The following is a 24,671-nucleotide window of genomic DNA, read 5'->3' on the forward strand; positions in this document are numbered from 1 at the left end:
TACCGAACACTTGTATGATTTTACACATGATAACCAAGTTAAAAATTTTCGTCACATTTTTCTCAGGAACTACAATACAAGGATTTCTGAAATTTGGTTTCAGGATTTTTATAAGTCAGCTATACCGTGTGATGCGTTTTCAGATTCATCACTCGACAACTTCCTGTTTACCGAACACTTGCATATTTTTACACTATTAATATTATCCACTTGCGGCGGGGGTATCATCAGTGAGCAGTAGCTCGCAGTTTCCCTTGTTGTTAATTGTTTTAGTAGGAATTAGAATGTTATAATGTTCTCTTATGAATGGCTGCATTTCGCCAGTGCTTCAATTTATGTAAGTTTTACTGTAAGATATTTTTACAAATTTTATGCTTTTTCCCTGTTTCTTGAATACATGTTTCAGTATTACCCCGAGACCAGGACCAGTATTATATACCTAGCTTTTGAGTGCTGTGCAGACAGTACATAGAACTCTGTTATGATAATCCAAAGGCATGATAAATGCACTATTAGGTCCAAGGACACAGTTATCGTCCTTTGGTTTTCGTTGTCTACGAATATTAGTCCCTAGTGTAAACAGTGTATAACTTGCATGTTTTATTTGATACACTTTCCCAATTTATTTCTTGATATTAAATGCATGAAATATTAAGTAGGAGGATGTAATAAAATCTTTAAAAAATTTGGGTGCTGAATCTTTATGCTAAGTAGTGATTTGGTCCAGTTCAAAAAGGTCAAATTTTATCACGTCTGAAGCTGTCAAACTGAATTTTACACCCCCTTAACACAGAATTATCAATATTTTGAGTTAGAGCTGGTAGAAGTTTCTATAATTTTGATATTATTTGTCTCTGTGGTAGTACACTACACTGTAAAAATCTTTTTGAGAAAGAGCAGGTGCGATTTTTTAAATTTGAATTTATTGTCTAAAAGAAATTCACTACGAAATAACTGAAATAGGTCCAAGGACACAGTTATCATCCTTTGGTTTTCATTGTCTACGAATATAGTCCTTAGTGTAAACAGTGTATAACTTGCATGTTTAATTGATACACTTTCCCAATTTATTTCTTGATATTAAATGAATGAAATATTAAGTAGGGGGATGTTATTACATGTTAAAAAAATTTGTGTACTGAATCTTTATGTGAAGTAATGATTTGGTCCAGTTCAAAAAGGTCAAATTTTATCACGTCTGAAGCTGTCAAACTGAATTTTACACCCCCTTAATACAGAATTGTCAATATTTTGAGTTAGAGCTGGTAGAAGTTTCTATAATTTTGATATTATTTGTCTCCGTGGTAGTACATACACTACAGTGTAAAAATCTTTTTGAGAAAGAGCAGGTGCGATTTTTTAAATTTGAATTTATTGTCTAAAAGAAATGCACTATGAAATAACTGTGTTCTCGGGCCATTACACAGATTTTCAATAGGTTTATTTTGCAGCAAAGATTGCATATTTGAGACTCAAAATTAAGGAAATGTTCACAAAGCATGCAATTAAATAAGTATTTAATTTAACAGTTGTATAACAAAGCATAATTTAAGTTTCCAATAGGATAATATACTTGAAATGAGGACTTTGGAATTGTCCTTCAAATTCAATTTTTAGTATCAATTCCATCTGAATTTGTCCACAAAACATAGAAGAGGAAACACATTTGTTGCTGAGTCATTCTGAGCAAAAAAATCCCATTATTATGACACAGTTTTCATTTATTCTTGCATGAATTTGAGGCTCAGGAAAGGGACATTTGATAAAACAAAATCTATTCTATAAATGTCTTTTTCTCTGTGTTAAGATATTTTGACTTGATCGAGTACTATGTGTATATTGAAAGAAAAAAAATACACCATGGGATAAATATTTCAGATGACATTTGCTTCAATCACATATTTGTCCCCTGGCATCAAAAAGACATTAACTAAATTTGAAAAGAAACTTGATCAGTTTCCTTAATGAAATTCCTCCACATTACAAAAAACATTGATCTTGTTTGATGGAACCCACTGAAGAAAATCAATATCTGATGCTAAATATAGCTAGTTTACTGGGAATTAGGTAGCAAACCTTTTTTTATTGTCAACAGACCAAAGATGTATGATTAGAAAGGTAAATTATCTTTAATATCTCATTTGTAATGGTCTGAATATCTTTTTTGTTTAAAAGTACATTTATTTTGCCAAAAGTGCAGGTCGCATACATGGCTATTTAGAATGAATTGTTCAAACATGAAAATTTGGTTCCTAGTTAAACATAGTAATTGGTTATAAATGCTTGCAATGTTGAGAATCTTTACATGGTTATTATAATAAGAGCAAAAATTCAAAAGTTAATTAGGCCAGAAATTTAAAATTGTATTTCAGAGTGCATCCCTGGTGAAGTTTTTGCACACTCAATAGTAAAAGTCACTGTCTATTAGATTTCCATTCCTGATTTTTTGTTATCAGTTTTTCATTTAAAAGGTGATATGGTTAAATAATTCAGATGGCAATTTTCGAGTAGAACAATTAACTATGTTACATAACAAGTCAGCTTTATAATGAATAATTAAATGAGCCATTCATTTCCCATCCTTAACACTGTTCATCCCCCATCCTTAATCAGTTTGCAACAAATGGATGCCATGTGAGGCTAGAATTAATGCATTGATTTTCAAAATTTAAAAAATCTTGACAGATTAGATTTTTTATTAGGAGTTTTAATTTTTTTTACAAAATATTTGAATTACTTTTAAGGTAGATAATTCTGTTTTTTGATTTTTCAAATACTTGTGTTATATTTGAGATTCTACTTGATTTGTATATCCTCGATAAAAAGTAGGAAAAGTACATTTAGGATCCATGGCCATGGCACTATCCAAATCAGATGTCATTGTGTTTACACTGACTTTTTGTATTAAATAACCTCCAAAGAAGACTCTGAGCAGAAGTAATTGGTCTCTAGATTGCTGAATAACTTTTTTGTTGTTTCAAATACCCTCTCTCTCTTTAACCTTCCTGTAGAAATTCAGGTGCAGATTTAAAGCCTGTGGACTGAACTGTGTATAAACATGATAAACAGATATAATGTACATCTTTTAATTGTTTATTTACAATGTGGGCAATAAATGGTACAGCTGGCTAGGTCAAAACTGACCAATGAATGGACATATCTATTGATCCATTATATGGATTAAAGAATGTAAATATTGATTCATATGTAATCATAATGGTCATTTGAAAAATTAACCAAGTCAAGTTATAGTTTTTTATTTGCAAGTAAATGTTGTTTTTGTTCAACTTTTACTGGAATTTCAAGGCTTTGAATTAATCAGGGTTCATGTTTTATTTTAGGAAAATGATGTTGGCCTTTTTTGAACATTAACATTATTGGTGTGCTTTAACAAAAGAGATGTATGATTGAAACCAGTGAACTTAAAGTGGACAGTCAGTTTCTGACTTAATTTAGAAATCATTATCATACTGATCAAAAGGTTTTCTCATATTGTTGTAAATGAACATTTTGATCTGTATTGAATTATAGGAATTTTACTACCGTGGTGACAGTTTGAGAGATTTCATTTTGTCTGGTGATTGGATATTGTTTGGACAACTTAAGTTTTTGTGAAGATTCGTGGAAAGCGGTGGATGACATTCCCTTGAAATCTAATTCCATCTTGTATTGACAGTTTAGAAGGATTTTGTACTCAATTATTTCCAAGGATTGTGATGTTTAGTTTGAGAAAAAGAATTAAGATTAAAGAAATAAGATATTTTATTTGGTAACAAACATTTGCTAGAAATGACATTATTCTGTTTAGAGAGAATTAGTTTACAGAAAACATTCATCTATATGCTGATACAGATAATTTTTTTGTAAACCATTTTATGATAGAATTTCGCCTTGTAATGTGTGTGATTGAGAATTTTTCTATGAGACAGTTGTAGAGGAGGACAGATATACATTAAAGACTATGAAACAACGGAAGATTTGTCTTGAAGCTGATAATTATTCTGATGTTAGTAGCGCTGGACACAACATTTAGTATTGATCGTATGTCTTAATAAAGAATTTGCTGACTTAGCTGGAAATAAAGCTTTGGAATAATGACGGCCACCTACGGTAAAATCTATGTGCTACAAATTGTAGATGTTTTAATTGGTATAGAAATAAGTTTTGTTATGAAGCATACAGGGATGAATTTTCAGTGACTTTCTTGTTTTACTAGTGTGACATTTTGGATGTTTTTATTTTCAAGTATTTGACATTTTCACTGTCTTTTCACAACTGGGAATTTAATTAACAGTGACTGTGAATTAATTGCTACACCCACTGTGAAAAGACATTAATGCTTTGGACAATCTCAAATCCTTGCAAAAATTATGACAATCAATGTATTATCATGCTGCAGCTAGAGAGAAAAATGAAGGAACATTTGCAATTTGTACAGATATCTATTGTATTGTACTGTTGAGTTGTTTATGGGATATATCCAATGCAACAATCAAAATGTAATTAACATAGGTTCTAATTTGAGTGGTCCATGATTGACCAACTGGTGGACATTAACTTTATCAGTTAATTTATGTCTCTTCACATCTGCCTAATGTGAGATTGATCATTTAAGAGGAGACAATCTGTATTGTTGTTGTGTTGTAATGAGGCAAGATCAACACAAAATTAACACATTATCTTCTATTCATAGCTCAAACATTCAGACTAGTTTGACTTATACTTGATGAGGAATATATTTACCTCATTTGAAACTTAAATTGAAGTCACCTGTAAAATTGGATTTTAAAACATTCAAGAGAGTGCATGTCTTGTGTTTTTTTGGAATACTAAATTTGGAAGCTTATAGTTGTACCTGTAGGAAAGATAGATAATTAAATTATGTAAGAAATGGTGTAATGACAAGTTACATAAGACATGTATGATATATTGTGACATTATGTCTTAATGACTCATGTTTTGTACTATGAAAGATGCAATTTTCGGTTGTATGTGGGGTCGACCTAATCCAAATGGCACACCAGATTCAAACCAAGACACGCTTGAGAAAAAGCCCTTCGCACAACATGTTCAAAGTCAAAAACAATCTGTAGGCTACATGCGAGCCCAATATAATCGAGGGAATAATACTGTATCAACACATTATGTACCTCATTCATCACCACCTAAAAAGGGGTCCAGACAAAGATCCCCTGGACAGAGAAGGACACCAAGAGGATTATCACCCTATGACCGTGAAAGGTCACCACATAGACCTACTACACTATGTACTTTCCCTTGTCAATATGCTTTACCCAGACCAGTAAGGAGTATATTGAAAAAACCTCAAAGAGGACATTATTTGACTGAAGAGGATTATTTTGAGGTAAATTTTGTACCTTCCTTTGTTGTTGTGTATTTATGTTGTTAGTTTTTTGTGTAGATTATAAGAAATAAAGAAACTGATGAACAACTTCATGATCCCCCTCCAAAGAATTCTAAGGAAGAAAAGATACAGAAGGTATTTGATATAATTTCAGACAGCATCTTACAACTGAAGTGTATGTACTCTAGGGTAAGGGAGAAGTCAGGGATTTAGTCGAGAGTAACTAGGCCGTGTTTCAGATTGGGCATTTCTAAGGTTAAAGGTATTGAATATTTTTAAATAATAAAATTGGACTTTGAATTCCTGGCAGTGAGTTTTAGAATAACACTGATGTTTTATGAATTGGTATCAAACTATTCTCCTGTACTCTGCACAGGTGGACTGTAAGTTCATTGTTTATTTATATCTGCTACATCCCCTAAGGTTCAACATTGTAGTATTTGTTTTCCTTAGTAATGATAATTGACCACTCATCTTTCACTGCTATAACTATAATAGTGTCAGAATGTCAATCAAATAGTCTGTAAATTTCTGAGAAAATTGCCTGGGAATCAAAAGTTAATTAGTTCTCTACTGCAAAAGTAAGTTTGTACCAGTTAAATGTGGACAATTTTCTCTTGTTGCAATTAAAGGTTTAAATTAGTAAGTATATGGGTAGCACAGTTTTTTGGAAAAAATCATATAATTATATATGTCACTGTGCAATTCCTTGGAAGCCCCACAGAAAAATCAATACATCTTAACACCAATCTCTGTCTATATATTACTTTGCATTAATGGTCAAGAAAATAGGACAGTTAGTCTTTAAAATCTAGCTAAAATTGTTTTCAGATGTGAAAATTTGTAAAAATATTTTGTTTTTATCTCGAAGCCTAGACCATGGTTATTGATACAACAATGTAGTTCCATACAAGTATATTTAAGATTGTATATACTGTTAAAGAAAGAAATAAAATATGTGCCATCTGTGACTGGCATATTATTATTATGTGGGATAAAGTTTCTCTAGAATTCTTAAATAAGCCTCTAGTTGTAGATGTCTGATAATTCTCTAAGGTTTGCACAAAGTTATGATTTTGTTTAGATGTAATATAACCACATTCTGCTAAATCATGTAATTGAAACCCTAAGGACTCTTTCCAGATCTTTACTTTAATCCCAGGTGACTTTATTACAAAAGGCTTAGATTTCTGACTAGCTTGTTTAAGACTTTAGTTTTAACTCATTCAGAACCAAATGACAATGTGCAGCAGATTTTAAGCAGTGTAGATAGGGCTAAAGCAACCTCAATACTAGCTCCTGCATTTCCCACATTTGCTGATACAGCAGGAAATAATCATGAAAATGCAGACGTGTTATAGGTAATGATAAAGCAACCACATTGCAGAAGAATTTTACCAAAAGATAACTATGTGGGGTAGATAGTTCAAGTATTTTAAGTTTGCTCCTTTGGCCTGCTGGACACATCATTTTGTCGAGCCTGCAACTTTTGTTGCAGAAAGCTCGACATATGGATAGTGATCCTGCGGCAGCGTTAGTAAAACTTCTTAAAAGCTTTATATTTTAGAAGGTGGAAGACCTGGATGCTAAATACTTTGTCTAAAGATGCCTCATGTTACGAACTTTCCGTCAGTCACATGTCCAATGTCCTTGACCTTATTTTCATGGTTCAGTGACTACTTGAAAAAAATTTTGTAATGTTAAATTCTCTCTTATTATAAGTAATAGAATAACTATATTTGGTATGTGCCTACCTTACAAGGTCCTCATGCCTGTCAGACAGTTTTCACTTGATCTGGACCTCATTTCATGGAGCAGTGAACAAGGCTAAGTTTTGGTGGTCAAGTCCATATCTCAGATACTATAAGTGATAGGTCTAGTATATTTGGTGTATGAAAGGACGGGAAGGTGTATATGTCCAACTGGCAGGTGTCATTTGACCTTGACCTCATTTTCATGGTTCAGTGGTTATAGTTAATTTTTTTGTGTTTTGGTCTGTTTTTTGTCGAGCCTGCAACTTTTGTTGCAGAAAGCTCGACATAGGGATAGTGATCCGGCGGCGGCTACAGCGGCGGCGTTAGCTAACTTCTTGAAAGCTTTATATTTTAGAAGGTGGAAGACCTGGATGCTTCATACTTTGTATATAGATGCCTCATGTTACGAAGTTTCCTTCAGTCACATGTCCAATGTCCTTGACCTCATTTTCATTGTTCAGTGACCACTTGAAAAAAAAGTTCAAATTTTTTGTAATGTTGAATTCTCTCTTATTATAAGTAATAGGATAACTATATTTGATATGTGCGTACCTTGCAAGGTCCTCATGTCTGTCAGACAGTTTTCACTTGACCTCGACCTCATTTCATGGATCAGTGAACAAGGTTAAGTTTTGGTGGTCAAGTCCATATCTCAGATACTATAAGCAATAGGGCTAGTATATTCGGTGTATGGAAGGACTGGAAGGTGTACATGTCCAACTGGCAGGTGTCATCTGACCTTGACCTCATTTTCATGGTTCAGTGGTTATAGTTAAATTTTTGTATTTTGGTCTGTTGTTCTCATACTATATGCAATAGGTCTACTATATTTGTTGTATGGAATGATTGTAAGGTGTACATGTCTAGCGGGCAGATGTCATGTGACCTTGACCTCATTTTCATGGTTCAGTGGTCAAAGTTAAGTTTTTGAGTTTTGGTCTTTTTATCTAATACTATATGCCATAGGTCAACTATATTTGGTGTATGGAAATATTTAATGATCTTTATGTCAGTCGCGCAGGTTTTATTTGACCGTGACCTCATTTTCACGGTTCATTGCACAGTGTTAAGTTTTTGTGTTTTGGTCTATTTTTCTTAAACTATAAGTAATAGGTCAACTATATATGTTGTATAGAAGCATTGTTAGCTGTACATGTCTGCCTGGCATGGTTCATCTGACCTTGACCTCATTTTCAAGGTTCATTGGTCTTTGTTTAGTTATCTTGGTTAATGTTAAGTTTATGGTACAGTTGTTATAAAGCTTAGCTTTTTACTTAGGACTATCAACATAATATCAATGATTAGTATAGAAGGCGAGACATTTCAGCGTGTGCACTCTTATCTTATACTATATGCCATAGGTCTATTATATTTGGTGTATGGAATGATTGTAAGGTGTTCATGTCTAGCTGACAGGTGTCATCTGACCTTGACCTCATTTTCATGGTTCAGTGGTCGAAGTTAGTTTTTTTGAGTTTTGGTTTATTTTTCTAATACTATATGCAATAGGTCAACTATATTTGGTGTATGGAAATATTTTATGATCTATATGTCAGTCGTGCAGGTTTTATTTTACCTTGACCTCATTTTCACAGTTCATTGCGGAGTGTTAAGTATTTGTGTTTTGGTTTGTTTTTCTTAATTTATAAGCAATAGGTCAACTATATTTGTTGTATTGAAGAATTGTTAGCTGTACATGTCTGTCTGGCATGGTTCATCTGACCTTGACCTCATTTTCATGGTTCTTTGATCAATGTTTAGTTTTCTTGGTTAATATTAAGTTTATGTGACAGTTGTAATAAAGCTTTATATTTAGGACTTTCAACATAATATCAATGATTAGTAAAGAAGGCAAGACATTTCAGTGTGTGCACTCTTGTCTATCTTTATGGGAAAAAATGTGGTATGATTTATTATCCCTCCATATTAGTTTATTAACTTTAATGAAATACAAGCCGTTTTCATTTAGATTTCTGAAAATAGTAATTAAATAATAAATTGAATACAGAAATAAATTTTTCTAGTTTCTTTTACAAGTAATAAATGAATTTGATTTATTAATAGAAACAATCAATCAATCACAAAATAAAAAGAGGTGCAACAAGGTTTCAAGTCTGTGTGTGGTCAGTCTAATAATTACAATGGTCAAGTAGTATTCCCATTAAACATGTATGAAATGAGCTGGGTTTTATTCAATATTTTATATAATTTCTATGTAAAGTGCATCATCATCATCCCTTCCTAGAGATTATGAAGCAAACAAGTGTTAATTGTTTTGTTGTATGATTGTTAGACCCAGATGTCTTGTAAGGTTGGTGTTCATTATAGTAATTACCAATGAAACATAATGGATGGCTTGTTAGTGGTAATAAAGGCTTTTATAAATTGATAGGTGAAATGTTCAAAATAATACATCAATTTTAATGAACTTTAAGAGTCATACAAAAGGAGGAATCAATCTTTGAAGTCACCTTTGAAAGATATATTTAGAATGTTTGATAGAGAAAAGGATATTTTTTTCAAAAAACTTGTTAGACTTGTATGTAATTTATCGCCATCTAATAAAAAATGATTTATTTGAGGTTTCACTTTATGCATGTGACGTCAGAATAAAATCTTTGAAAAAAACTTCTTTATTTTCTATTTTTTTATTTTTCAACTTATAAGTAAGATTCAGACTTGAGGGAGTGTTAGTACATCTCCATATTATATAGTTTATAAAAAAATCCTTTTGCATGTTAAAAAATGGCCAGATATTTTGTCCTGAAGACTAAACTCAAGGCACATAAAAAAATTATTAAAATGCTTTTAACCTTATATCTGTGCTATACATCCCTTATAGTTAACTGTTTGAGCAGCATTAGACTTAGAATGAGGATAAAAACTACCAAATTATTGGCTATATGGATATCTCTAATATGTATCAATTGCCAAACAGAGTTTTCTGAGAATATTTTGTTATTTTAATTCAGTTTGTCTTGAAATACAAATACTTCATTGAATGTAATACTTAGATTTATCTTGTTGTGAAGTAATTCTTTATATTTTGCTATTGTATGTGTATGTGTTTGTATTTTGATATCAGAGTATTTCTTTATTTTTTGTTAACCCTTTCCTCCTTAGTGACGCCTTTTGACGCCACCCCCTTTACTGCATAATGACCCTTTTGACGCCACCCCCTTTACTGCATAATGACGCCTTTTGACGCCTGTGTAGTACCTGAGTGGAAATGCTTTGACTGCTAAGTGTCTACAGTAGACTTAATAAAATTTGTATCCAATATCAAAAGGAATATCAAAGGAATAACCAACTTAAATTTATTTGATGAAATACATTTAGTTGTTTTTCACAATGCATTAGTACTTTAAAGTATATTTTCAGCATTTTATTGAAAAATCCTATGCGAATCAAGTATGCCAAAAAAAAAATCAATGGAGGAAAGGGCTATTGTATATCTTTATATTTTATTTTTATCATGTCTTTACTGTGTTATATTTTGCTACTGTTTTGAATGCCTGAGATTTTGTTTTATAGGATATTTCTTTTGTATTGTAAGACAATTATTTTGCCATTGGTGATTTTTATGACTGTAAGACACTAAACTACCATTAAGTTGTATAGCAGTAATGGACAGTAAGTTCGTCCATCCTTGATCAATAAAGTGAATAAATACATTGCCAACTATTTTTTTGTTTCTAGATGCATTGCTGTTTCTTTAAGCTATGACGGCTCAAGTTAACTACTTTTTAGCAATGTTTAGTTGGTTTTATCTTGTTTAGTCTCTTAGTTTTCTGTAAAAAGAATAAAGAGATATTGAATAATTGCCAAATGAAACATTTATATTTTATTTTTATCATGTCTACACTGTGTTATATTTTGCTACTGTTTTGTATGCCTGAGATTTTGTTTTATAGGATATTTCTTTTGTATTGTAAGACTATTATTTTGCCATTGGTGATTTTTATTGTCGAGCCTGCAACTTTTGTTGCAGAATGCTCGACATAGGGATAGTGATCCGGCGGCGGCGACGGCTACGGCGGCGGCGTTAGCTAACTTCTTAAAAGGTTTATATTTAAGAAGGTGAAAGACCTGTATGCTTCATACTTTGTATATAGATGCCTCATGTGACGAAGTTTTCGTCAGTCACATGTCCAATGTCCTTGACCTCATTTTCATGGTTCAGTGACCACTTGAAAAAAAAGTTCAGAATTTTTGTAATGTTGAATTCTCTCTTATTATAAGTAATAGGATAAATATATTTGGTATGTGCGTACCTTGCAAGGTCCTCATGCCCGTCAGACAGTTTTCACTTGACCTCGACCTCATTTCATGGATCAGTGAACAAGGTTAAGTTTTGGTGGTCAAGTCCATATCTCAGATACTATAAGCAATAGGGCTAGTATATTTGGTGTATGGAAGGACTGGAAGGTGTACATGTCCAACTGGCAGGTGTCATCTGACCTTGACCTCATTTTCATGGTTCAGTGGTTATAGTTAAGTTTTTGTGTTTTGGTCTGTTTTTCTCATACTTTATGCAATAGGTTTACTATATTTGTTGTATGGAATGATTGTAAGGTGTACATGTCTAGCGGGCAGATGTCATCTGACCTTGACCTCATTTTCATGGTTCAGTGATGAAAGTTAAGTTTTTAAGTTTTGGTCTTTTTATCTAATATTATATGCCAAAGGTCAACTATATTTGGTGTATGGGAATATATTATGATTTATATGTCAGTCCCGCAGGTTTTATTTGACCATGACCTCAATTGCACGGTTCATTGCACAGTGTTAAGTTTTTGTGTTTTGGTCTATTTTTCTTAAACTATAAGTAGTAGGTCAACTATATTTGTTGTATGGAAGCTTTGTTAGCTGTACATGTCTGCCTGGCATGGTTTATCTGACCTTGACCTCATTTTCATGGTTCATTGGTCTTTGTTAAGCTATCTTGGTTAATGTTAAGTTTATGTGACAGTTGTAATAAAGCTTTATACTTAGGACTATCAACATAATATCAATGATTAGTAAAGAAGGCGAGACATTTTAGTGTGTGCACTCTTGTGACAATAAGACATGTATCACACTGACTGTAACAATCCTGTGATATATAGATACAGATGATGGATCACAATATGTCATATTCCACTTCTGGAAACTCCACTCTATTTAACATGATATTATGGGGTTTTCTTGAAAAAAATATCAATTCAGTTTGTCTATGAAAAGTTTCAGAGATATCAAAATACAGGCTCCAAATGTCCTCCTTTATACGCCATAACTCATGGTGGTGCTCCTAATTAAAGGAGGCTCATACGGAGACAAGACAAGAAGACAACTTACCATCAAAAACTAAAGGACAAGAATTTGAACAACTTCATGTCATGACATACTGTTTAGTGGACTAAACATTTCAGTTTATTAGAAGTTCCTAAAATCAGCTTTAATTTATTGTTCAGAAATTCATTATTTAATGTAATTACACATAAACCATTTGAACATGAACTTTACCATTCCATATTACATTGTAAAACCCAGGAGAGTTAATCCATTATTGATAAAAGATTCAAAACACAATAAACAATCTGCAGGAGTTTCAGAGAATCAATTTTCAAAGATAAATCTAACTTTGAGGATCATCAGTTTTCTTTATATAACATCTCATTTTCTGGAAAACAATATGAAAATACTTGTAGGTGTTCTCTTCATGATATAGACTTTTGTCGTGATTAAAAGATATCAAATATTGCAACAACAAAAAAAAAACTTTTTGAGTAAGAAGTATTAATTTAGTTTTAACTTGGGGTTTTTTTGTTAAAAAAACTCACCCCATTGAGCATATAAGGTGAAGTTTCCAAATGGCCTGATTTCCATCCTATTCTGTATCACACTGACTGTGTAACAATCCTGTGATATATAGATACAGATGATGGATCACAATATATCCTATTCCATTTCTGGAAACTCCACTCTATTTAACATAATATTGTGGGGTTTTCTTGAAAAAAATATCAATACAGTTTGTCTATGAAAAGTCTGTGAGAGGTTTCAGAGAGTATTTGTTGAAATATACTTTTAGGATTGTTGTATACTAATGGTATGTAAAGTTCTGTTGTAATATGTATGTTAGTAACTCGTATTGTATTTTTTGCTTTGTGTAGTCTTGATCATGTTGATACTGTGTAAAGAAAGTATTGCAAATATTTACAGATTGAGGAAAAAATAAACAAAAAGAGAAGAGATTCAGCCTAATAATGTGATTTAGGATTAAAGGGTTGGCTTTCTTTGAAGAGAAGAAGGGGATATTTGAAACTATGTCACCCCCATCCTTATTTAGTCAAGTATTCCTGCTGAAAAAAAAGCTGGTTTATCTGCACAGTTATTCATATGTGTACATAAATTTATACTCGTAGGAAAGTTGATTTCAGAGTATTGTTATTCCCCTTGATAGACATTTATTTATAAAGTACTGACATCTTAGGCCTAATTTGACAAATTGGGATTTTTTTAGGATGACTCTAGGAAGAGAGAGCAATTTATGGACATGTTGGCTAAAAGATATCCTAAGTATGCTGAAAAAATTAGTGGAACTTCAAGTGAAGATGGATACCCAATCAGACCACATGTATGTATATAATAATAGTCTTTATGTGCTATCACTGGAACTTCAAGTGAAGATGGATACCCCATCAGACCACATGTATGTATATAATAATAGTCTTTATGTGCTATCACTGGAACTTCAAGTGAAGATGGATACCCAATCAGACCACATGTATGTATATAATAATAGTCTTTATGTGCTATCACTGGAACTTCAAGTGAAGATGGATACCCAATCAGACCACATGTATGTATATTATAATAGTCTTTATGTGCTATCAGTGGAACTTCAAGTGAAGATGGATACCCCATCAGACCACATGTATGCATATAATAATAGTCTTTATGTGCTATCACTGGAACTTCAAGTGAAGATGGATACCCCATCAGACCACATGTATGTATATAATAATAGTCTTTATGTGCTATCACTGGAACTTCAAGTGAAGATGGATACCCCATCAGACCACATGTATGTATATAATAATAGTCTTTATGTGCTATCACTGGAACTTCAAGTGAAGATGGATACCCAATCAGACCACATGTATGTATATAATAATAGTCTTTATGTGCTATCAGTGGAACTTCAAGTGAAGATGGATACCCCATCAGACCACATGTATGTATATAATAATAGTCTTTATGTACTATCAGTGGAACTTCAAGTGAAGATGGATACCCCATCAGACCACATGTATGTATATAATAATAGTCTTTATGTGCTATCACTGGAACTTCAAGTGAAGATGGATACCACATCAGACCACATGTACGTATATAATAATAGTCTTTATGTGCTATCAGTGGAACTTCAAGTGAAGATGGATACCCCATCAGACCACATGTATGTATATAATAATAGTCTTTATGTGCTATCAGTGGAACTTCAAGTGAAGATGGATACCCCATCAGACCACATGTATGTATATAATAATAGTCTCTATGTGCTATCACTGGAACTTCAAGTGAAGATGGATACCCAATCAGACCACATGTATGTATATAATAATAGTCTTTATGTGCTATCACTGGAACTTCAAGTGAAGATGGATACCCAATCAGACCACATGTATGTATATAATAATAGTCTTTATGTGCTATCACTGGAACTTCAAGTGAAGATGGATACCACATCAGACCACATGTATGTATATAATAATAGTCTTTATGTGCTATCACTGGAACTTCAAGTGAAGATGGATACCCCATCAGACCACATGTATGTATATAATAATAGTCTTTATGTGCTATCACTGGAACTTCAAGTGAAGATGGATACCCAATCAGACCACATGTATGTATATAATAATAGTCTTTATGTGCTATCACTGGAACTTCAAGTGAAGATGGATACCCAATCAGACCACATGTATGTATATATATATAGTCTTTATGTGCTATCACTGGAACTTCAAGTGAAGATGGATACCCAATCAGACCACATGTATGTATATAATAATAGTCTTTATGTGCTATCACTGGAACTTCAAGTGAAGATGGATACCCAATCAGACCACATGTATGTATATAATAATAGTCTCTATGTGCTATCACTGGAACTTCAAGTGAAGATGGATACCCAATCAGACCACATGTATGTATATAATAATAGTCTTTATGTGCTATCACGGGAACTTCAAGTGAAGATGGATACCCCATCAGACCACATGTATGTATATAATAATAGTCTTTATGTGCTATCACTGGAACTTCAAGTGAAGATGGATACCCCATCAGACCACATGTATGTATATAATAATAGTCTTTATGTGCTATCACTGGAACTTCAAGTGAAGATGGATACCCCATCAGACCACATGTATGTATATAATAATAGTCTTTATGTGCTATCACTGGAACTTCAAGTGAAGATGGATACCCAATCAGACCACATGTATGTATATATATATAGTCTTTATGTGCTATCACTGGAACTTCAAGTGAAGATGGATACCCAATCAGACCACATGTATGTATATAATAATAGTCTCTATGTGCTATCACTGGAACTTCAAGTGAAGATGGATACCCCATCAGACCACATGTATGTATATAATAATAGTCTTTATGTGCTATCACTGGAACTTCAAGTGAAGATGGATACCCCATCAGACCACATGTATGTATATAATAATAGTCTTTATGTGCTATCACTGGAACTTCAAGTGAAGATGGATACCCCATCAGACCACATGTATGTATATAATAATAGTCTTTATGAGCTATCACTGGAACTTCAAGTGAAGATGGATACCCAATCAGACCACATGTATGTATATAATAATAGTCTCTATGTGCTATCACTGGAACTTCAAGTGAAGATGGATACCCCATCAGACCACATGTATGTATATAATAATAGTCTTTATGTGCTATCAGTGGAACTTCAAGTGAAGATGGATACCCCATCAGACCACATGTATGTATATAATAATAGTCTTTATGTGCTATCAGTGGAACTTCAAGTGAAGATGGATACCCCATCAGACCACATGTATGTATATAATAATAGTCTTTATGTGCTATCACTGGAACTTCAAGTGAAGATGAATACCCAATCAGACTACATGTATGTATATAATAATAGTCTTTATGTGCTATCACTGGAACTTCAAGTGAAGATGGATACCCAATCAGACCACATGTATGTATATAATAATAGTCTATGTGCTATCACTGGAACTTCAAGTGAAGATGGATACCCAATCAGACCACATGTATGTATGTATATATATATATAATAGTCTTTCTGTGCTATCACTGGAACTTCAAGTGAAGATGGATACCCAATCAGACCACATGTATGTATATAATAATAGTCTCTATGTGCTATCACTGGAACTTCAAGTGAAGATGGATACCCAATCAGACCACATGTATGTATATAATAATAGTCTTTCTGTGCTATCACTGGAACTTCAAGTGAAGATGGATACCCAATCAGACCACATGTATGTATATAATAATAGTCTTTCTGTGCTATCACTGGAACTTCAAGTGAAGATGGATACCCCATCAGACCACATGTATGTATATAATAATAGTCTTTCTGTGCTATCACTGGAACTTCAAGTGAAGATGGATACCCAATCAGACCACATGTATGTATATAATAATAGTCTTTCTGTGCTATCACTGGAACTTCAAGTGAAGATGGATACCCCATCAGACCACATGTATGTATATAATAATAGTCTTTCTGTGCTATCACTGGAACTTCAAGTGAAGATGGATACCCAATCAGACCACATGTATGTATATAATAATAGTCTTTATGTGCTATCGGTGGGGACTGGGATATCACTATAGCAATGGCAACACATTTGCAAATGGACAAATTGAGTTTGAATTCTTCTTCTGCAAACTGATCAACTGGTAAAGTATTATAACTATTTGCTTCAGTGAAAGCTTGTTAGTATGAAGTGAGTGCAGTGCAGTAAAAAAAATAATACTTGCCATCCAGCTCCAGGTGGTTGAATTTCATTTCTATAATGAGTCAATGATTTAAAATGTTTAACTTTGACATGAAAACTTCTATCATCTAATGATGTGGATTAAAGCTGGCATTGGATAGCTAGGTCACAGTATGGACTTCAACAATGGGCAAAAGCCATACTGACAAAACAGTTACAGCATCCCTGTCATACCTGTGATTAATTAAATCAAAAGCTAAGATCAGTAACATAAAAGTTTTCTACCTCACAATCGTTTTCTTATAATATTTTATCAGGTTTATGAAGCATCTTTTAACTGTCTGATTACGATTTCATTCCATTTTGAGGTTGCTTGATCACCATTATTCCATATTGATGTGTTTGTTATTATTTCCATTGTATTGCAAGAGGCCCTGTGGATTAGTTGTACAGCTGACTGTCTTATCCTTTTTATATCAAGAACTATTATTATCATTATTTTTTATTTTCAAATGGTAAAGTAGAGAATCTAAAGGACTATACATGCTCATGGTGATGGAAGTTTTTATCAACCTTGACTCGCTATGCAGACCTTGCACGGTCGGCTATACATGCTCAATAGGGACCCATGCATAGCCTTTTAAAATACAGTAAGGCTGATCCATGAGGCCTTTGATACAGCATGACTGGACCTTTGCCACAATGGACTGATCTATCTCTTGTCACAGATGTATTTAATTATCTTTGACATAATTCAGACTGTCATGGACCCATGTAGACATGGCCTTTCACTATTGTATGATGTTTAAATCCCTACACTTGATTTCCAAGTCAGGTGTGCATGAACACCTTACAAGTCAATTAACATACCTGTATATCCAAATAGATTTCTAAAACACCTGTCAGTGATTATATCACCTTGTATATTTAATTGTTCCTTGTGGCAGGTTTGATTGTGACAATAGAAAGATTTTGGCTACTGGGAAATACTGATAACATTAGCTACTGAATTTAAAATGTGATCGATCAATTTACAAGAAAAAATATTGATTTTGATCAATATAACCTGTGTTATTTACTATGCCTTTTTCAGCATATTTGTTTCTTTAATTCAAAAGATAAATTCTATTGTGAAATCAGGATATGAAATGAAATTTAAAAGGTTTAAAAGCAGTGTTTCAAACATTTAAATGGATTTACATGGCTGGATTGTAGGCTGTTGTTAGGTTATTGTTTGTAATGAATGAAATAAAAAGTCAACCTAAACTGTCATATGTACTTGGGTACCATTCAGTTTGATATAGGAAATAGTGAAACTTTGTATCTCTGTGGTTTTTTTTCTTGGATTGATAATCATTCTGTAATCTGCATCTTTTTTATAAACAATGCACAGGGGCCATGTGTTTTTACCACTTCAAAAAAAAGGATAATTTCATATGATCTGATATGCATCTGTATTCTGTTTAATTGCTTTGGAATTATATAAACCCATTAGTAACTTATTATAACTATTGGGAGACAACATACAAAGGAAATGTAGCAGGAAATTATAAATGGCAAATGTCTATTGAATGCCTCTATTGGTGAATATAAAATATTGAAGCTTTCATTGTGTTTGTTCAGTGCAACAGTTCGTTGATTTTCATATAAAATGTAGGAAATAATTAAATTCGGAAACAGCTAACTTGACCACTGTTATAAGGATGAAGCTGTTGAACTGGAAAGTTTCTTTTACTTTATAACTTACTGAAAATTGGATGAAAACAGTCTTCATTGTATTTATGCTTTCTGCTTGAATGGCTTTTAAAGTTTGACAAATTTCTTACAGTTTTTGTTCAAATATTACTACATAAGACAATGTAAACAGATTTTGTTATCAGCAGAAGACAAATTGATTAAGTTAATCATAGTCACCAGGATGTTTGATAAATTGAAAGGTGCAGTTTGTTTAATTTGTTAGATTTAAAGTGCAGTTTTCAAGGTGTAAAAACTGGAGTTTTAAATTAAAATGTATGCTTTTGGATTAAGAATTTAAATGAGACTGGAGAGTTTTCTGTCTAATTGTGCATGGATTAAGTTATAAGTTTTAAAAAGAAAGAAGAATGAACCCAACAGAACAAGTGATTTGGAGACATCATAATAACAAGGTATAGAACTTTGATGGATTTTAACCTTTATTAACTTTCTACTTTAATGCTGGAATACTGGTCCATTTAGAAATGAATGATTCTATCTACAAATGTAATGATTTTCTCCTCATCTTTATGATCAGATCAGGTTCTCAGTCAAGACAGTTATTTTAAGTAATAGGTTATCTCTATTTAACTATAAAATCATTATAAGATGCCCATTATCCTTCAACAGAGAGTTGTTCTGATTTTGACCGCATTTTCATGGTTCATTGGTCAATTATAGTTACCCCCAAGGGTAACTACATGTAGGGTAGGGTATAGAAATTTTGTCCTTATGCCCTGAGGCACACTTTCTTCTTTCACGAAATAAAAACTCTCAACCACAAAAAAAGCTAAGAAATGCTGAAAGTGGCCATAAACACTAATCAATGCCAAGCAGTGAAACTCTTGCTAAAGTGGGTAGTCCATTTGGCTGTGCTTGATTTATAAGTTTGCAGACATATTCTGGTCAGATACCTTGTGAAGAGAGAGCACCACCATGTCTGCACTTTAAAGAACCCTTGCAACGACTCTTTAAGGAGTCCATTGTTACAAGCCGAAAATTCTGTACCTTACAATCATTGTTGTTCCACCCTGCTGATCCTATCCATTGTATTAATTGTTAATAATTTTTGTAAGAGTATGTATTGTTCAACAAAATATGATTTTAAAATGATTGTTAGGTGTACATGTCAGTCTGAAAGGATTCATTTGACCTTGACTTCTTTTTCATGGATTTTTGATAATTTAAATTTTTTTAAATACCTTTGCTTACCCTTTTTGTTTAGCCTGCAACATTTATGTCACAAAAACAAGACATAGCTACCCTAGATTGTGACAGGTTCTGTATTAAGGTTAACTCTGTCAATAAATAAAATTGAGAATGAAAACAGGAAATGTGATGAAGAGACAACAACCCGACCAAAGAGCAAAACATAGCCTAAGGCCACCAATAGGCCTTCAACATAGCAAGAAATTCCTGCACCCAGAGGCTGGCTTCAGCTGGCCACCAAAAAAATATGTGTACGGTACTAGTTCAGAGAAAATAAATGTTGCAATAAACTCAGAAACATATAAATGAACCAAAATTAGAAAAACATACAAGACTAACAGAGTCTCCTGACTTGAAACTAAATGCATAGGGGTTAAACATGTTTTGTGAGACTTCATGACAGCTCCTGACCACAACTTATTGGAACATTATGTGTTCATCATATGAAAATCAAGCACAATCTCTTTTGTTACAGCTTTAATAGCATACTATTATAAAATATATGAGAAGTACATCACCTGTATCAAGTTTATTTAGACATCAATAAATATGTCAAACCTTTATGGAACTTTATGAAATTTGAATAGTTTTTTTAGCTGTCTGATCCTGTGTCCCAAAATTAGTGTTTGTTCTCTTACTTTAGAGTGCCTCTACCAAATTTTATCAAACTTATACACAATGCTTATTATCACAGAACACAGATCAAGTGAGAATTTTGATGGTGTCTTTCCTACTTTTCTAGAGTTATGTCCCTTTGCAAATGGAAAAATTGATGATTTTTTCTCTAATTCATTTTTGCCTTACAAAAATTTTATGAAACTTGTTCCCAATGCTTATTTCCACATAACCCAGATCACGTATGAATTTAGGTAGCTACACTTTAATCCTTAAGTTATGTCCCTTTTAAATTGTTATGTGTACGGTAAGCAGGGTCATCATCTGTGTCCCACAGAGACATTCCCCCCTTTTTTTTCCCTCTCTGTTTTTCATTATTTTATTGAATTATGGATTCACGTTACACTTTTACACTGAAAGCAGCAAGAGGGCCAGACACAGGGTTCCATGGAATACTTTACTAATATTAAGATAAGATTAATGCTCAATTAGTAAAGCATGCATTTGATTGTTCACTTTTGTTCTTAAATAAGAGATAGAAAGAATGCAAGTCAGATTGCCCATGAAAAGACACAAAATCATTCTAATATTTTAGCTTTTTAGGAAACTGAAAGGAATTCTTTAAAACCAAAAACAGTAACCTCATCAAAGTTAGTTTTACCAACTTTATTTAGTAATATTTGAAAATATGTGTTCTGGAGAAATGCAAACATGTTTTTTAACCCTTTATAGACTTGTTACATAACAATACCTGTAGATAACAAAGTACACATTAGATATATGGATATGAGTCATATCTGTGGAAATCAATTAAATTCGAGGTACATGCTTGTCTGATATTAAGTGTTAAATAAATTTAAAAACTTCTTTACACAATTAGTAATGGCTTTGTGAATACATGCATTCTAAAGTTGTAAAACAAAATGATTAATAGTGTTTATAATTAAAATGTTGGACATACATACATGTACTTCAATAGAATTGCAAACTACATATTAAGGATGGTAATAATAAGGGGGAACTGACCAGGGCAAATTTGAAAGGTCTTAATGTCAAGATGCATAAAAACTTTATCCAAAGTTGTAAGGTGAATTTCTATCATGAATAAATAAAGAGTTGTGCTCAAAGGCAGCGATTCATTACAAATTTTTGCCAAATTTAATTCTCATTGATTATTTCTCTGTCTTTTATAGTCATGCATTTCTGAAACTTCTCCTGAACTGGTTGACAAAATTTTTAGATTTTTCACAGAATCTTACTTCGTAACATCTCCTTTCTAATTTTTTTCACTCAAATGAATACTGAAATCTTTGAATGACACAGTCTTCCTATTGGGATTGAAACCTTTGCTGGGTAGACTATTGGAATTATACATATGGTATATTCTTCTTTCTACCAAATGGTCTCCTGAGAGAAGATAAATTACTGTGTTACTAATTCAGTTTGTAGAAATATTCAATAGTATTAGGAAACTTTATGGGTTAATAGGATCTATAAGGTTATTGATTTAATGTACACAACTCTATCAGAGTTAATCTAACACACTCAGTATTTGTATAGAAATAGATAGAATGGACTAGATGATAATGGCCTAATTTTTGTCCCATACTACAAGTCAGAAAAAAGCTTATAAAGTCCATATTAAAGTACTAGTTTCTGTTCTTATTTTTGTATATGAAATCACAAAGAAAGTGTTTTACAGTTCTGATGAGATTTAGAAAGAAGATGCCTCTAAATTAGTCAACTTTTTGAGTGGGGACATGTATATGGTATATGCATTAACCATATATGAAGGTCCATAATATTGGAGCGAAGGGCACTAAAACTTAGGTACATGACATACATGTCACAAAAGCCATAAATTGATATGTCTGTGTATCTATCATGAATATTGTAAACTCTTTGATCAGGTGTAATGCAAAATTTCAAAGACAACTTATTGATTCTTTTATTTATGTTATAATTTCTTTGCTTAATTATCTAAAAATATCAAAACTTTGTATTTAGCATGAAAACAATTATTTGAAAATTTCTAAAAATATCAAAACTTTATATTTAGCATGAGAACAATAATTTTAAATTTTAAAAATCTAAATGCCAAATCAGGTGTCTGAAATTTTACAGAACATGTGACATGCATAGAGTTTACAAAATTCCTGACAGACTGATGGAGGTAATTAGATCTATGACTTTTGAGACATGTAGTTGTGCCTCGGGGTTCAGACATAGTGCCTGAAAGCTTATAGAGCTTTTCGCCTCCCACAACATCATTCAATGCAATTGGATTAACTTCTTTGTCAATGAAAAAGGTCATGTTCTTGAAAGCTATAATTTTGCATTAACCATAATACCATGGTGTATATAAGTTATACAACATGGAACTAACAATTTTTAGAGGTATATTGGAAATTCATATTCATATTGATGATATTCTTGTCCACAGATTAAGTTGTCGTTCAACTAAGTTTGATCAGGATAAAAAACTTTTGTTTTTGTTTTGATTGAAATTCATTTTGGATTGATTGAAAGGGTAATAAATCATGAATTAAAACATGTGTAATATGTCACAATTTATGTACACTGATAAATTTTATTGTAATCAGATAATTTTCAATACAAATTCCTCCATAATTAATGAAGAAAATGCAATTTCCTCTAAGTTTTAATCCAGTCGTTTGCACAAGTAAAGAAGTAAGTTAATTGATTTCCATTTTGTTTTCTAGTTCCACTGTTCATGTATTTTTGAAAAATTTTAAGTTAAGAATTTTAAAAGACGACAAGATTTTTTTACGATGTATTATTTTATCATGATGTTTATCTTAATTAATAATGTAATCCAATGAACTGTAGAAAAAAAATAATATTGGGTCTGGATTTCACTTGAACACACTAAAAAATGAAAAAATATAAGGATTCAAAAATAAATATTTTTTTTATGGACTGAAAATTTTAAAAAGAAAAAGTGTAAATAGATATTATAATAGTTTAGTTTATTTCCTGAAGGTTCCCAAAATAGTTTTCAATGGCAGTCATTGCAGTGTTGTACCCATGCCAGGAATCTGATGTACAGTAGTTGTTGTTTGTTTATATAATTTATACATGTTTTTCGTTTCTCATTTTTTATATAGATTAGACCGTTGGTTTTCCCGTTTGAATGGATTTACACTAGTAATTTTGGGGCCCTTTATAGCTTGTTGTTTGGTGTGAGACAAGGCTCCGTGTTGAAGGCCGTACAATGACCTATAATGGTTTACTTTTATAAATTTTTAATCACAGGAACACAGTTTTTGCTAAGTTTGAATATTTTCCTTGAGTACAATAAATGAGTTACTACATTCTCCTTGTGACTCTAGTTGATCATAACATAGTTATGGTGTAAGCTAAACGTGATAACAGCAGCTGCTCTAATTTCTCCGTGGACATATCCAAAAGAAAGAAAAAAGAAATGATTTTTTCCTCTTTTTTCAGAGCACAATTCTTGTGAATAAAAAGATATTACTTTTATTAATAAAATGCTGCTATATTTACAGGCTCGTAGACCCAGAGATCCCCATAGAAGGGCTACGGTAGTGACCTACAACCCAGCCAATGTGAGAGATTATGAAGATTTCGAGACTATGTCTAACGTGGAAGGACCTGTCAGCTTTCAGAGAGGAAGTTTCATGAGGAATAGTTTACCTATTGTCCGTTCTCCACCCAACACTTATGATAGAGCTATGGGTAGGTGAAGCTGATTGTCTGTAGTTAAAGGAATAGTTTACCTATTGTCCGTTCTCCACCCAACACTTATGATACAGCTATGGGTAGGTGAAGCTGATTGTCTGTAATTAAAGGAATAGTTTACCTATTGTCCGTTCTCCACCCAACACTTATGATAGAGTTATGGGTAGGTGAAGCTGATTGTCTGTAATTAAAGGAATAGTTTACCTATTGTCCGTTCTCCACCCAACACTTATGATAGAGCTATGGGTAGGTGAAGCT

The 24,671-nt window shown here is 32.6% G+C and overlaps 1 protein-coding gene across 12 annotated transcripts in view; it reads left to right on the top strand.

The window, feature by feature from the left end:
* The window catches only part of LOC139513418 (coiled-coil domain-containing protein CG32809-like), a 92,377-nt gene that overhangs the window by 44,166 nt on the left and 23,540 nt on the right, over positions 1-24,671 (top strand). For 8 of the 12 annotated variants that reach the window (XM_071301866.1, XM_071301869.1, XM_071301867.1 and 5 more), the window contains 2 exons: positions 13,625-13,738; positions 24,221-24,410. In XM_071301866.1, the coding sequence (XP_071157967.1) occupies positions 13,625-13,738; positions 24,221-24,410 (304 nt within the window). The other 4 variants (XM_071301875.1, XM_071301876.1, XM_071301870.1 and 1 more) reach the window with 3 other exon arrangements.

This window comes from Mytilus edulis, chromosome 2, assembly GCF_963676685.1.
Source record: "Mytilus edulis chromosome 2, xbMytEdul2.2, whole genome shotgun sequence".
NCBI classification, from domain to species: domain Eukaryota; kingdom Metazoa; phylum Mollusca; class Bivalvia; order Mytilida; family Mytilidae; genus Mytilus; species Mytilus edulis.